Source organism: Manacus vitellinus, unplaced genomic scaffold, assembly GCF_001715985.3.
Source record: "Manacus vitellinus isolate BGI_N305 unplaced genomic scaffold, ASM171598v3 scaffold_9_pilon, whole genome shotgun sequence".
NCBI classification, from domain to species: Eukaryota; Metazoa; Chordata; class Aves; order Passeriformes; family Pipridae; genus Manacus; species Manacus vitellinus.
In genome coordinates this window covers 21,975,076-21,989,830 of record NW_021940917.1, presented here as the reverse complement: position 1 = coordinate 21,989,830, position 14,755 = coordinate 21,975,076, and the positions used below count along the sequence as shown (strand labels likewise).

The 14,755-nt window shown below is 38.4% G+C and overlaps 1 protein-coding gene across 6 annotated transcripts in view; it reads left to right on the top strand.

The window, feature by feature from the left end:
• Positions 1-14,755, top strand: part of AOPEP (aminopeptidase O (putative)) — a 151,887-nt gene that overhangs the window by 42,534 nt on the left and 94,598 nt on the right. For 5 of the 6 annotated variants that reach the window (XM_018086009.1, XM_018086007.1, XM_018086008.1 and 2 more), the window contains exons 5-8: positions 5,171-5,360; positions 7,103-7,212; positions 10,202-10,304; positions 10,423-10,530. In XM_018086009.1, the coding sequence (XP_017941498.1) occupies positions 5,171-5,360; positions 7,103-7,212; positions 10,202-10,304; positions 10,423-10,530 (511 nt within the window). The remainder of the gene's footprint in view (positions 1-5,170; positions 5,361-7,102; positions 7,213-10,201; positions 10,305-10,422; positions 10,531-14,755) is intronic. The other variant, XM_008928555.2, reaches the window with a different exon arrangement.

The following is a 14,755-nucleotide window of genomic DNA, read 5'->3' as shown; positions in this document are numbered from 1 at the left end:
AGGATTTGTTTGGAAATTACTGCTCTGAACAGTACAATTTGATACTATGAGTATTTACTAAGGGCTCTGGAAATTGGTGTCACAAACTATTTTCAATAGTCAGCAGTGTCAGTGCTTTTTGAGGAGCAATTGCAAGTGAAGTGTGAAGGTTAAAAATCAAGATACATAAAATATAGAGTTGGCTTGATTGTTGGGTTTTTTTGAGTTAAACAGGTGCTTATATTTATTGATGTAGTTGTATTGGCACTTACCCATAATCAGTTAAATATGAAAAATTCATTCTGTGCTATACAACATGAAAAGCTGTAGTCCCTCCAGGTGTTTCTCTTGGAAAGCTGGCTGTAAGATTTTTGGCACTATTGTAGCCATTTGTTCCTAGGACGTATTGTGTAATTGATTTTTATAATAGAATGCATTACTTTGTGTTTTTTGGGAAGCGGGAGCTTTCAAACAAATCTGTATTAAAAAATTCTTGATGGGAGCTTGAGGTTTTGAATCCGTAATTCTTTCTTTTCCCCCACCGCATGATTTTCTGTGTTTGCTTCTTTCTCTTTACAGTACCAGGCAATTTGCTGCCTGTCACAAATCCTGGGATTGTGGAAATTTCTGAATGAATTGATACTGCTGTGCTTACATAAGACATTAGGAAACAATATCTGGAGAGTTATGGGAAAGGTTCATACCCTGCAAATTCTTCATAGTGATACAGAATGTGTAAGATGAAAAGTAGTGAGCTAGACCTGCTGTTAGATGTCCTGGGAGCATCAGGGGTCAGCTGGTGAATAACTCCTCACCTCCACAGTTGTTTCTTGACTGCTGGTTGTTCTTGTCTCCTCTAGTTCCTCATGACTGTTATAGATTGGGTTAGTTTACTGGCAATGCTTGAATCTCAGACATGAGACCCAAGTCTGCACGGAAAATACAACATTCTCTGTTTCCTTCTTGATTTGTTTCCCACATCAGAGTATTTTGAACAAGCAGAATTTATTGGATATGAGTGCAGCAGCATATCAGCCACACAGAAGCTGTGTTGTGATTTTTTGTAAAAACCCAATGAAAGGTGCTTGTCTTACCCCTGTCAAAGTGTGTGCCCTGAGTATAAGAGAGAGTATGAGGCATAATTGTTTGAAGGAATTAGTTGCATTACTACCAGATTGTTCATATGCAGACAACACCAAGTTGAGTGGGAGTGTTGATCTGTGGATGGTAGGAAGGCTCTGCACATGGGTCTGGACAGGCTGAATCAGTGGGTTGAGGTCAGTGGTTTAATAAGGTCTATTAAAAATATCTTATATATCTTGAGAATATCTGCATGGGTGGATTTGAATGATTGGAACATCAGGACTCTTTAGCCTTTCACACCAATAATTTCTTTCCTTCAGGGCTCAGTTTTTCCTTTATATGTATTCATGTCATAGTTACAGTGTCAAGATTTCCCTTAACTGCATTTTAAGTGGGGGAGGGAACTTGTTCCTTCTTCCAACCCAGCAATGCAAACATCTAAGTTATGAGTGTGTGATTCTCATCAGAATAATTCTCTTTTGCTGTGGAAGTGTAACCAAGTGTATACTTGTTGAAAACAAGTAATTAACTTCCTTTTCTGTAAGAGCTGTTGCGAACTTGTCCAGCTTCCTGGCAAGGACTGGTGGGGTGGTTGTTTTTTTTGTTAACTAGGAGAGGTTTTGCATCTTTCTTACCACATCCAGCCAGCCTGTTCTGGCCTGCTTTAGAAACTTCCTAGAAGCTTTTATAAGATGCAAAGACCTCGTCAGGTCTTGATGTAATTTCTGAGGTAAACCCTTGTCCATTCCTTATGGATGAATGGATTTCTTTCCTTTGCAATTAAAATCAAAGAAATGGATATCAAGCTTTATAATTTGTTCCTAGTAAATCAAACAGATGGTAGGAAGGCCAAATTTATCTTCTGGTTAAAAAACAAGAAAGTTGCAATAAAAAAAAAAGTCTTGCAATTTAATTACCATTCCAGTTATCTTATTTTTCACTTAGACACCTTCTTGAATTATTTTTTTAGGAACAACACTGTTGTGTTGTGCAATTAGTAACATTCATAACATTCCCCAAACACACTGACCTATTCAAATGAGTCCAGAGGAGGGTCACCAGGATGGTTAGAGGGATAAAGCACTTCCTCCATGAGGAAAGGCTGAGAGAATTGGGATTGTTCAGCCTGGAAAGGAGAAGCTTTCAGGGTGACCTAATTGGTGTCTTCCAGTACCTTAAAGGAGCCCACAGGAAGGATCTAGGGGGATTTTCTACATGGGCATGTAAGGCCTGGTCAAGGGGAAATGGCTTCAAACTGAGAGAGAGTAGGTTTACATTGGATATTGGGTGAAAACTCCTTCCTGTGAGGGTGGTGAGGCACTGGAATAGGTTTCCCAGAGAAGTTGTAGATCCCTGTGAGTGTTTAAGCCACATTGGCTGGGGCACTGAGCAACCTGGTCTAGTCAAAGGTGTTCCTGCCCCTGGCAGAGGAGTTGGAACTATGTGATCTTTAAGGTCTTTTCCACTCCAAGCCATTCGGTGATTCTGTGAACACTGCACATCCTAGATGATGTTAGAAATGTAGATTTGGTTGGTATCAGTAGAGGCAGAGCAGAGTTTCTGAAGTTCAAACGTGCATTGAAAATAGAGAATCTGTGTTTTAAAGAAATACACAGAGTGAAACTTTTCCCGAAACTAATAGGCGCTGGACATGTTCCAGAGACAGTTCAGTTTGATAAAACTGGTCTTAAGACAAATGGGAACTTTGCACTGCTCTGAATTGGAGATAGAACTGGTTTTTAAGGGCAAACAAAATAAAAGGAATCATTTAAGGTGTTCTCCGGAAAGGAGGTTGCTGGCTGTACTCAGATTTTAAAATTAAACTCTGCTGCAGCACATAATCTAATTTTTGGCCTTTTAGGAAGCTGTACTCATAGTCTTTGGCCAAAATTTAACTCCTAAACATTTTTCTCACTGAAATGATTTGTAATCCTTCTATAAAGGAGAATATTGTTCACAATTGTAGCATTTCTGGTTTTTAAGTGATTGGAAAAAGCAGGAAATACAGTCTTTACTTTTATTATATATTTACCTGCTGTAGACTTAAAATGTACAACTGTTCAGTGACCCTGTTTATAAGGTGTGAAGTTACTTTTGTCGTCCTTAATGGAAATGTTGTCAGCAGTTTGTCTGTAATGTTATTTACTTGGCCTGTTTCTGTAGTTTTTCTTTGCAGCATGTACATGTGCCACAATGAGGGGAGGGATCATTTACTTAAAACCGACTGAAGTAATGTCCTCAAAGTTGTGGTTATTCTTCTCATCACAGGTTTTATAATAAAAGATCAATCGTGTTCTACAGCTTCTGTGTTTGCACCTTCCCCCCATCTCTCTCTCCCTCCCTTCCTTCTCTTAATCAGAATTGGTTTTGGTAAAGATTTGGATAGCTGCTGTTTTTTCTTACTTCGTTCTGTGTTAACTTGGTTCCTCAATTTAGTTTTTTAATTTCTTACATTGTTTCCTACAATACCATCTGATTGAAATGTATTAACTTGCTTGGCTGGGTAACTATGATTTTTTAATGAGGAGATGGTTGTTGAGTATGAGTGCATATCATCTTTTATGGTCTCAGTTCCAGACATTCAACTGGTTGCAAGAAAAATGTGGGTGTTTGAACATTTCCAACGGAAGGGTAGGGCGGGTGGGGAAGCTTTTTGGAATGCTGATGAATAATATTTGACTCTTGGAAATGCCTTAAGGCCACACACTCCCCTCCCATGCTTTAAAAACAAGTTTTAAAGACATGTGGTCTTGAAGGTATCACCATTGTGCTTTATTTCCTTTCTAACTGACTGGAAGTGAGAAAAGAGTTGAAGTGCAGATGATGGACACTGTGGGTTAGTGCAGGAGTACTCTGCAGATGGTCCTCTTGGTTTGTGCCCTTGCTACTCTGTCTGTGACATAGTGCACTAATAACCTTGCACATTAGTCAGAGGGCTTAATTGTGCTACTTTTATTTCCTAGATATAGTTAGTTTTAGAAATTTTATAGCTTTTGAGAAGTTAAGGTCTCTGATGTCTGTAAGCATAGCAGAATCTGCCTTGCAGTAGAACATGGAACTGCAGTAACTTGCAGTTCAGTCTGTTTTCAATAGCAGAGTGATAATTTATAATAGTTTTCCCCCCAATGTCTTTTTACAGTATTTGAGTCCAAAGCAGAGTAGATACAGATTGGATTGTTCCCCCAATGTTGTGAAAAGCAGATACTCACATCTTCTCACTTTAGTGGTTGTGGTAAAACATGTTCTTCCTTTGCATTTGCAGACACGATCAGCTGTTACCATGAGATGGTATCTTCTTAGCTTGTTATAGGCTTTAACAAGCACATGTGTTTTACTCTACATTACTCTTGTTACTTTCAGTAACATAGTGATAGTGATTTGTTTTTTAAATAAACGTTTCTGCTTTATTTATTTCCATCTTTGATCATTTAACTGGTGAATTCTCGTTGCCTGTATTCACACCTGCTCATCTCTCTGTGATGAATGTTTCTAATGAAATAAATCAGTCTTGTAGTTTGAAAGTAACTTTGGTTTCAGTTACTTCTTACAGGTAGTAGCTGTTTGACGGTTGAATGCAATGCAGCTGCTTGGAATTTTAGTTTGATTCTCTGCCAACCAACAAGAAAGTACAACTTAATTCCTAAAAACGCTTGAGCTATAAACTGTGAGTCATGACCTAGCATGCATATACTAATAAGAAGCTTAGAGGCTAATAGAGCCTACCTGAAGGGAGCCTACAGGAAAGCTGAAGAGGGGCTTGTTACAAGAGCATGTAGTGACAGGACATGGGGGAACGCTTTCAAACTGAAAGAGAATGGATTTAGATTAGATAATAAGAAAAAATGCTTCCCTGTGATGACAGTGAGGCACTGGAAGTTTCCTAGAGAAGCTGTGGGTGCCCCATCACTTGGTCTGTTCAAGGCCAGGTTGGATGGGGCTCTGAGCAACCCGATGTGGTGAAAGGTGTCCCTGTCCACAGAGGGGGCTGTGACTTGATGATCTTTAAAATCCCTTCAATCCAGGCCATACTTTGGTTCCCTTATTTTGGTGGCCATGCAATGCATGTTGTAACAGGTCAGTAATGTATTCTGTCACTGGTTTTGTGCAGCCCACACATCATCTTCCTGTCCCAGAGTGTCCTACCAGGAGGGAGCCATCTATGTGGAACTCGTCTGTGCCATGAGATCGCTCATGCTTGGTTTGGGCTGGCCATTGGTGCTCGGGACTGGACTGAAGAGTGGATCAGTGAAGGCTTTGCCACTTTTTTAGAAGATGTATTTTGGGCTAGGGCACAACAGGTAAGGTGATGGTACATTGTTTCAAAATTGAATTAACGTGGAAATCAAAATTATATACGTGGCATGCATTAGAGATAAATTAAACCTCCTCTGTTGTGAAGAAAAGTATTTTAAAATAATATTAGAATATGCATGCTAACTTGATTTAAAAAAATGTGATCCACATTGAACACAAATCTTCATGGTGGTAGAGGTCAGTGCAAACGAGAATGGAAATGTCTGTTTGTCAGTTATTACCTTTCCACAGATGTACTACTCAGTTATTAAAATTCAGCTATCAAACAATGGCTCTGCATTGTTTCCACTTATATGGTGTACCTGAAGCTGGAACAATCAACAGAGTCTTATTGCATATTGTAATATTCCAGGTACATAATGAAAATGTTCTGTTTTGTCCAAGGGATGGCCAAGAAGTTAACCTCAAAGCAGAATGGAAGATGATTTAAAATAGGGAACTTCACTTTTTTTTCTCTTACATGCCCAACAAGAGTTACTCTCATGTCAGAGGCTTAGAAATTGTCGCCTGCTTAAGGTGAAAAGCTCTTAAGTTACCTGTCAGCTTGTGAAGTGTTTTTCTGGTGCAGTTCTTACTTTTGTAGTACCTCTGCTTCCTCAAGCATTTCGTGTGTCAGTCATTTCTTCCTGTGGCTGTGCCAGGTTCTGCCCCTGAGCTCTGCAGGCTTCCACCTGAGGAGGAGCAGGCTGAACTGGGATCTAGCACAATGCACTCTTCCATACCTCCATGTTATTAAGTATCAGGCAACTTACAGCACCAAACAAAACGGAAAAAGAGAGGCTGTCCAAACATGTGGCTTTTCCATTTTGGTTCCAAAACTCATTTGTACCCTTGCATTGAGCATCACTACACTGCTGTGAGCTGTTACATGAATTCTTTACTTTTGTGAGTCACCTGAAAGCATTTTGATTGTAGTAGACACCTTCCTTGTAGCTGAATGGAAAGGAGTAAGCAACAAAACAGTGTGATGAGTTCCCTTGTTAATGTATAAGGGATACCTTTTAAACATTATTGAGTAGTTTTGAAGCTATTCAATCATACAATTTTAGGATTATGAGTATGTTCTATAGTGCATGACAGTAATTTCAGTTGTGACTGAATGTAATTCAGGGTAGTATTAGCTGCTTTTGCTTTCTCTCATCTCACAACTATTCTTATAATAGAGAAACATGAATTAGTATTTATTTGTCAGCTGACAACCTGGCATTTATTTCATAAGTATGAATCTCTGTTAATATTACATAAATGGGGGAAAATACCACAGGAGCTTTCACAAGTGTAGCAGGAATAGTAGGAAAGAGGAATGAAGTCAGGACACAATGCAGCTCTGAGCTTTAAAGCTGGGTAAAGATGCCATAAAATCCTCTATGCCAGGTACCTATACTGGCGTATATACTGGCAACCTATATTCAGTTCATTCATTGCCAGTCACTAAAGGGAAATCAACATGCTCATCTCTCTCCTCAGTCAGAACTATTTAACAGTCTGTTGATTTGATGTGCACAGTGAGGGTTTTGTTTTACCTCGTGGTGCTGTTAACTCTCATAGCAGCAACCGTTATTTTTTGGCTCTTTTTTTTTTTTTTCCTTTTTTTAATAATTGATATTGGTATGTTTCATACATCTTCTAAATATTAAAGAGAAACAAAACAAGTTTCTTGTTCTGAAGGTTGTTATTGTGTGTGGGGAAGCAGCACTCAGTGCTCTGTGTGTGTTTGTGTCCCAAGCAGCTCTCCCATGAAGAGGTAAAAGGGCAGCAGGAGCTGAAAGCTTTGCTTCGCTGGCACCGCCTCAGGGATGAGGTGCAGAACTCTGAGGAAGAGCTGCAAGTTTTGAGGTAACAGCATGACAGCATTGTCTTGCATGTGCTCTCTCTCCTGTTTTCCACATTGTCTCCCTTCAAAAGGTATACATCCAAACAATCTGATTAAATCCACTGCGTTTCCTTATTTCCTTCTAATGAAAAAATAAAATGCAAATTAAATTGACTAGGTTGTTCATCTTGACTGTAATGCAATTGCTTCTCCCTTTGTTTTAGAAAGCTTTCAGAAACCATGGGATTTAGTTTGATATGAAATCTCTCTAAGCAGTTTACAAGAGCCACTATTCAGGGGGAAAAAAGCCATTTCCTGAACAAAGTTCTCTGTTGGAAGCTGTAACAGATTCATTTTCTGTGGCTGGAGACAAGCACATACATTATCATGGTATCTAACTGCCAAGCTGAGTGAAGCTTTAAAACACAAGGAAAAAGCATAGTGAACTATATAAATCTACTTTCTCTTTAGAAATTACTAGTAATGATATTGAAAATAGATTCTGGTCTTTAGGTACAAGATGCTAAGCTCAAGGCTGCTTTTCGGGTAGTTAAAGACATTCTTGCTTTCTCAGTGATTAATAATCTGGGCAGCTGTGACTGGTGGCTTGGAAAGTTGCCACAGCCTCTGATCTGGAGTGTCTGCCTGACTCTGGAACTGCTGAGTCTCCACTGCTCGTCTCCCCACAGCCTTCCACCAAGAAAAACACCTTACTAATCCCAGTTCAAGTTAGGCCAACAGTGACCAGAAATATGGACAAATTTCAAGAGATTACGGAGCCCATTTTCCTACTCTGGAATACAGGCCATACACACAGACCATCCCAAGTGGGTTGTTACTGACATGTTTTTAGAAAGCTCCAACAAAAAAGTTTTCATAAGAGGGCCAAACTGTCTCAGTGTCTCAATAAGACAGCTAAACTTAGTGTTAACAGTAAAAAATTGCTTCCTAAAGCACAGCTGAAATATTGTTTATTTCAAACTATGTAGATTTCTTCTTTTCTTTCACCAAGTGGAAGAACAAATTGATACCCATCTTCTATGTAATCAGCTTTTAAATGTTTTTAGAAGACTGTTGCCATTTCATTCGTTTAAGGTCTTCCCTTCTTTTTGTGCTTGCTCAGTAGGAACTGAAAGCCTTTTGGGCACTAGAGACTGTTCACTAGCATAGAAATTCTTCTCCTTGACCTCCTGTAATCTGAAAGCATATCACCAACTTTGTAACTGTAGCCTTTCATTGGTCTGGTTTACTTTGCGTTTATTGATGAATTGTGTTATCCTGTGTGTAAGCAGAGTAAATGAATTTACACATTTGTAAGTATACAATTTGATGACAAGTGTAAATACAAAAGCAAGGTTTATCCCTGGCTGTCATAGAGCTGCTGCCAGCACAACTACTGCTTGACAGGTGCTGGGGTTTTGATTTGTTTTATATAATTTTGTTTTAATATTGGTTCTTGTGATATGAGGCTTATCTGCATGTGTGTTTTCCATTTTCAAAAGTATGGAATCACATTTGTTGTCTTTTGTGTTAATTATGTAGCTGTTATTTTTAAAAAAATGTTATGTTGTGTAAATTTTTAAAATAATTTTTCTAAGGATCAAAATCCCCTGTAGATTGAAACTCAGGAAGAATTGATTTCTTTTGAAATTGAAACTTAAGCTTTCTGTTGACTTCCACAGTTAGTAGACTTAAGTCTCTGAAGAAGAATCCTGCTTACCTTTTATGTAGTGGTATTCTCAGTGCTAACACAGAAGAGTGGGAAATAATTTCTCATTTGAAAAAATATACCTCTAATAAACACTTGAGGAGAGGCACATGATTCCAGCTTGTGATTCTGGCCATCTCTTCTTCTTTAGTGTCTCTCATTTCTTGCATTTAAGGACTTTCTACTGGTTTCGGTCACAAATAAATACTATCTACTATTGTTGTAGTGTGGACTTGAATAGGTTCTCTCTTTGCATGTTTACTTGGGGTTTTTTTATTTTCTTTATCCTTCTGAAAGTATATCCTTGTGCTTTCCAAAACTGGTATGTAAGGGAGAAAATTTCAGTCCTTGCCCTGAAGGGACAGGACTGAAGCCGAGCTGGGTTTTGAGCCTGTGCTGAAGCTTGGGCTGGTTCAAACCTGTGTTTTTGTACCAGATATTAAAAGTAAATGATAATTGTTTGTTACTTCTTACCAGTCATGTCAGGAAAAAAAAAATCAGTCAACCCACTCTTCCCAAGCATAAGCTTATTCTTAATTACTTTTTTGTTCCCTGTTGGACAATCATATGATTTTCTGTGCTTTCTCCTGACAGCTGGAAAAATCTGCCCCAAACTTGTCAGCTGATCCCATTAGCTTTTGATCCAGCAAATGAATACTTGTTTAGACTAGGTGAAAGCCACTCAACCAACTGATTACCAGCCTGATGTTTCTTATTATTATGGCATTTGGTATTATGTTGTAGTAGCGTGTCATAAGATGGCTGTGTCATAAGATGCCTGTGAAAAAAGAGGTCAGAAGGAAATAGGTGAGTGTCTTTTCAACAGGCAGCAACTCTGAAAGGCAGCACCAGCAAATCTTAGTGTTGCATGTGATGAAAGAGGTTATTCTTGCAAGTATAGTCATGTAAGCTATTAGGCCACTGATCAGGTACATAAAGAGAAATCTCTAATTGAACATAATGACTTCACTGTTGTCCCCTTCCTCTTCCCTTCCCCTTAAAATGTCTCGTTTGTTTGTTTGTTTCTCTTTGTTCATAACTTGTTTGCACTGGAGGATGACGTTGAACTTGATGTGTGCTGGCTGTGAAAAGAGTACACCACCCTAGTGATGGATTTAATTTAGTAGGAAATTCATTTGTTTGACTAAGTTAAATTATATATTCAGGGTAATGAAGACTGAACTGATCACAGGTGTCTGCAGTTACTGTGCCATTTACGATGCTTTCAACTATTAGAATGAGTAATGGGTGAGTTACTTCTTTACTTACTTATCCAAAACTTAATTAGTGTGTTTCTATTTTAGGCCCAACAAGGAGAGCACAGGAGAATTGAGTGAGTCTGGAGCATCTGTTGTCAAATATGGTCTTAAAGCAGAAAAAATCTTCATGCAGGTTCACTATTTGAAGGTGAGTGTTGTCAGTTGATTTTTATTGAAGTTGCTTTATGAATGTGATAAAGATTTCTGTCTTCTGGACATCAGCAAATTCATAATTTCCTGTTTGTTTCTGCCTTAATGTCTTGCAGGGTTATTTCCTTTTGAGATCTCTGGCAAGGACAGCAGGAGAGGCCTCATTCCTTCTGTCTTTGCGAAAATTTGTCTGTAAGTTCCACGGGCAACTCGTCCTTTCTCAGGTACTGTGCCTGGGCTTGTGCTTCACCTTTGGAAAAAAAAAAAAGATTCAAACTTTTGGATTGACTATCTAAACCTTCACTTCTGGTTGTGCTGTACAGAGAGAGGCAATTGTCATTTGGCAATATGGGTGAAATTACTGCCTGCTAGAGGGCAGGACATTTTTTTGACAGTTATACATAAATCAGACACCTTGTTAGTATCTGATAATATAAACAATGGGTGATTTGTTTTAACTCGCTACACTGAAAGGTCAATGTTCATAGATACTGACATCAAAGATAGGGTCATTTTACCCTACTGGAATTGTCTCCCATAATCTTTTAGCTAATGAGTTTTGCTTTTGATCAGTCAGTCTTTTACCAGATGATCCTCTGTTTCTGAAAGAGGAAAAATTATATTTCTGACTTTTCTTCCTCTCTGCATGCTGCTTCATTTAATGCTTGTCATTTCAGTGTCCTTCTTATGAGGACAAACCCAAATGGGTAGAAATTTACCTCCCTCTAGGTCTTTCTGGAAAAGTCCTGTAACTGTTGGCTCTAGTTTTGTTTTGATTTAGGAAATTACGTAGCTCTGTGAACCTGAAGTTCTAGGAATCCTGTCATTGGTGATGAATCCAGCTGGTTCCACAGCACTGCAAGTAATGCTGTGAAAACAACCACTCATGGGGGTGTCTGTGAACCAGGACTCTGAACTCATATGGTTAAAAACAGTCCTGGAACAAAACCTACGACACAACAAATATTTAACATTGCTGGAAGAGCAGTGTGATGAGAGGCAAAGGAAGAGAAAGGGGAAGGGGAATGAGTGAATTTCCGAAACCAGTTTCTTTGCTGGTCTGTCTTATATGGAGTTATGGTTCAATTCTTTGAGGATGTTCTGGGTGGTGATAAATGTCTCCTTGCAACACAGAGCAAAGGCCTCTGATTTTGCAGGACTGGAGTCCAACACTTGCTTTGTCTCCCAGCCACAGTGATCCTGTGCTTGCATGCTTGCTGTTTGGAGTCTCACTCTTGTGGGGAGAGATGTGTGCCCATGTATCTTACAAGCAGCTCACAGACCTGGGAATTCTTTCATATGTCAGGTCACCCAAGAGTCGGGCACAGCAGCTCCAACACAGCAGCTCTGCCCTGTGGAGGAATATTTGGTGTGTTGGGGGGTGAACACTAATGCAGCTGTTCCTGTGCCTGTTACTGGCACCCTGAACCACATGTGGCATAGTGTGGAAAATGCCGGGGACTGTAGGAGTCTTGTCTACGTTATGGTGTCCAAAATCATAAAAATGATGCTTCACTATTTCACAGATAGAAAAATTTTGAAAATTACAGAAATCATGAAACTGCTAACAACAAAAGCAGCCCAGGGTTTTAATCTGGTGGTAAGGAAGGTGCTCATATTTTGATGACAAGAAGTTAACTTGTTGCTCCTGGTTGATGTGAGATGAGTTGTCAGTAGATTGTTTGAATGCTGCAAAATGTCTCAGCAAATTATACTACTAGTCTTAAAGATTGTGTTTATATTAGTGTCTGGTATAGGTAGATAATGAATCACAGCAAGAATTGCAAATGCAGAAGCAATAAAATCAAGTTAGTACAAAGTTTCTTGTTCAAGTTTCTTCTTGAACAAACATGCTGTCAGTGTTTAAATGAATAAAAGATTTAAAATAAATAGAGGTGAAAATGGTAAGTTTAAATATCATAGTGCTGTATTTTCACCTTGTCTGAAATAATGGTAAAAGTTTCCAGCTTCGGAATTCTGGGTATAAAGAAAAGTAAAACCAGTGAAAAATTACCCATGTTATGAATACTAGTCTTGTTTTCAGTTGTGTTTGTAGTAATTTTCCTAGATGGGAGCTGCAGGTGCAAGGAAATTACTTCAGATGTGAAACGTTCATCAGTTTGCCTTTTTCCTTGGTTTTATTTGCATGCTCAGTAAGATTTTAATAGTAGTTTATTTTAATTGAGTTAGCAATAGGTGAGTAAAGCAAGTCTGGAATCTCTGAGAAGGATTTTTAAAAAAATCTGCCAGTTTTCTTTCTATGAGAGAATCCACTTACTAATTGCTTTGAAGGAACTTTTAAAATAATGAGTGGAGTGTTATTTGCTATAACTAAAAAGGAAGGAGTGAGAGTTACTGATACTCCTAACACAGTTAAAGCTGTTGTTCTGCTTCATATTGAAATAGGAATATCTTGGGAATTGAATTGTTTGCAGACTTTAATTTTCATGTAGTTATGTCTGTTATAACAGGCAACAAATCCTAATTTTGACTGAAGCCAGTCAGTGGCTCCATCCCTGGGGCTTAAACTTTTGAACTGTCTGGCCAAGGATTGCTGTCTGATAATTGAACATATAGGTGGGGAGTCAAGCTTGCTCTTGGTAGGAATTATCATCTTTGGAGCTGCATTCTGGGCTCCTCACCAAAACCCCAACAGAAGGATTTAAAAATGTTGTTCCTTTTGTTAAATAAAAGCCAGGAAGATGAATGGGGAGGGAATTCCAAATAAACAGGGACCTACAAATGGTGCTCATTATTTATTTTTCCACCCAGAGGGGATAAATTAACATTTACCATTTAGTTATGTAATTTACAAACTACATATTTGTTAGGGGTAGTTTAACTTTGAGTGGATAATTTCTGCAAGAAATTGGGTGTAAGTGCAATCTGAGTTTATTTGTTGCCACGTGAATGTCCATTTAGATGTGTCACTTTTAGTCATGAAATCTCCATTGCTTTTATGCACCTCGTTTATATTTCAGTCAGAGAATTTAAACTAAAGTATCTGTTGGTTGTAGAGCATTCGAAATATCTAGATTTGAGGTTTTCATATGAAGATATAATTTGTCTTTTAATATTGAGTGTTCTTTATTTGATATCAACATGTGTACAACCATTAACAGTGCAAAGAAAATTTCTCCTTGATCACAAATTCACAGTCTTCTCCAGGTTTGATCTACCCAGCAGCCCAAAGTTGTAGTCATGATTAAAATTGTTGGCTTCAGTCAGGGCTATAGTGAGAGCAGACAAGAGTCATTAGGGAATTTCATTATAAGAGGCCAGCAAATCCTCAGTGAACGTGTGTGAACTCATTTTTCTAAGGCTTTTTCAGTTTGGCCAAATGTCAATAGAGTTACAGAAACTGCAGAATAATCTTTTCTTTATAGAGGGAAAAGTTATTTTCTAGCCTCTGGTTCTCTAACCAGGGAAGAATAACAGGAGCAGTGAGATGATTTGATCATATCAGTATAAGCCAGTTTGTACCTGTTGCAGCACTGGGGTGGCACATGACTTCTAATTCATATTTTCTTTCTACCTTCACTGAATTACTTACAACAAAGAACAAACTATAATTTGTTTTATAATCTGATCCTGAATTTATTTATGATTACCCTGGTCGTCCCCAAGTCTTTGCTTCAAAGTGTAGGGTCCCTAGGACGTGGCATCAAAGCTTAAAACCCCCTGCATTCCCTTCTGGATTTTCTCTTGGGCACTGCTGAACTATTTTGTCTAAGGAGGAAGAAAAAAATACCATGAGGATAAAATTGCAATCCAGATGGTTAAAGTTGGCAAAATTATAAGCAATTGAAAAGTCGGACCTATAATGAGATGTGTCATGCAGACTTGATAATAGGCAAATGTTAAAAGCCATGCTAGTATGAGTAAGTGGTAATTTGTTTTCCTGCTCTGTTTTGGAGCATCAAAATAGGAGCAGTTAAGATAGGACAGATTAATCCTAATTTTAAGACAGTGTGTAGAATGATGGTTACTACATTATTCTTATTAAATATTTGGAAAAATGAAGACAACTTTAATCACAAAGATGTTTAATTTCATAGTATAATATACAGAATATAAACCCATTTCTAATACCAGAACTATCTTTAAGTATACTATGTGATTGATTATAAGAAGTCTGTGCAATCCAGTCAGGGAATCATGCTGCATTAATATGTACAGACACAGCAAATGGTGTGAGGGGCGTCCACTGCAGTTTTACTTTTCACACACTTTTCAAACAACTCTAATCATGAGCTTTTCATTTTCTTTATTTACATGTAAGCTTACTCAGTACCTCCAACAAAACTTCCACAAGTGGAGGAATTCTCTGTTTACATACAGAATAATGGTACAGAACTTCAAGTGGGAGTATGAAATAAGGGAATGTTACACTTGCTCATGGTGTCAGCAGTGCACTGGAACTGGGACAGAAGGACTCCTGGCACAGTC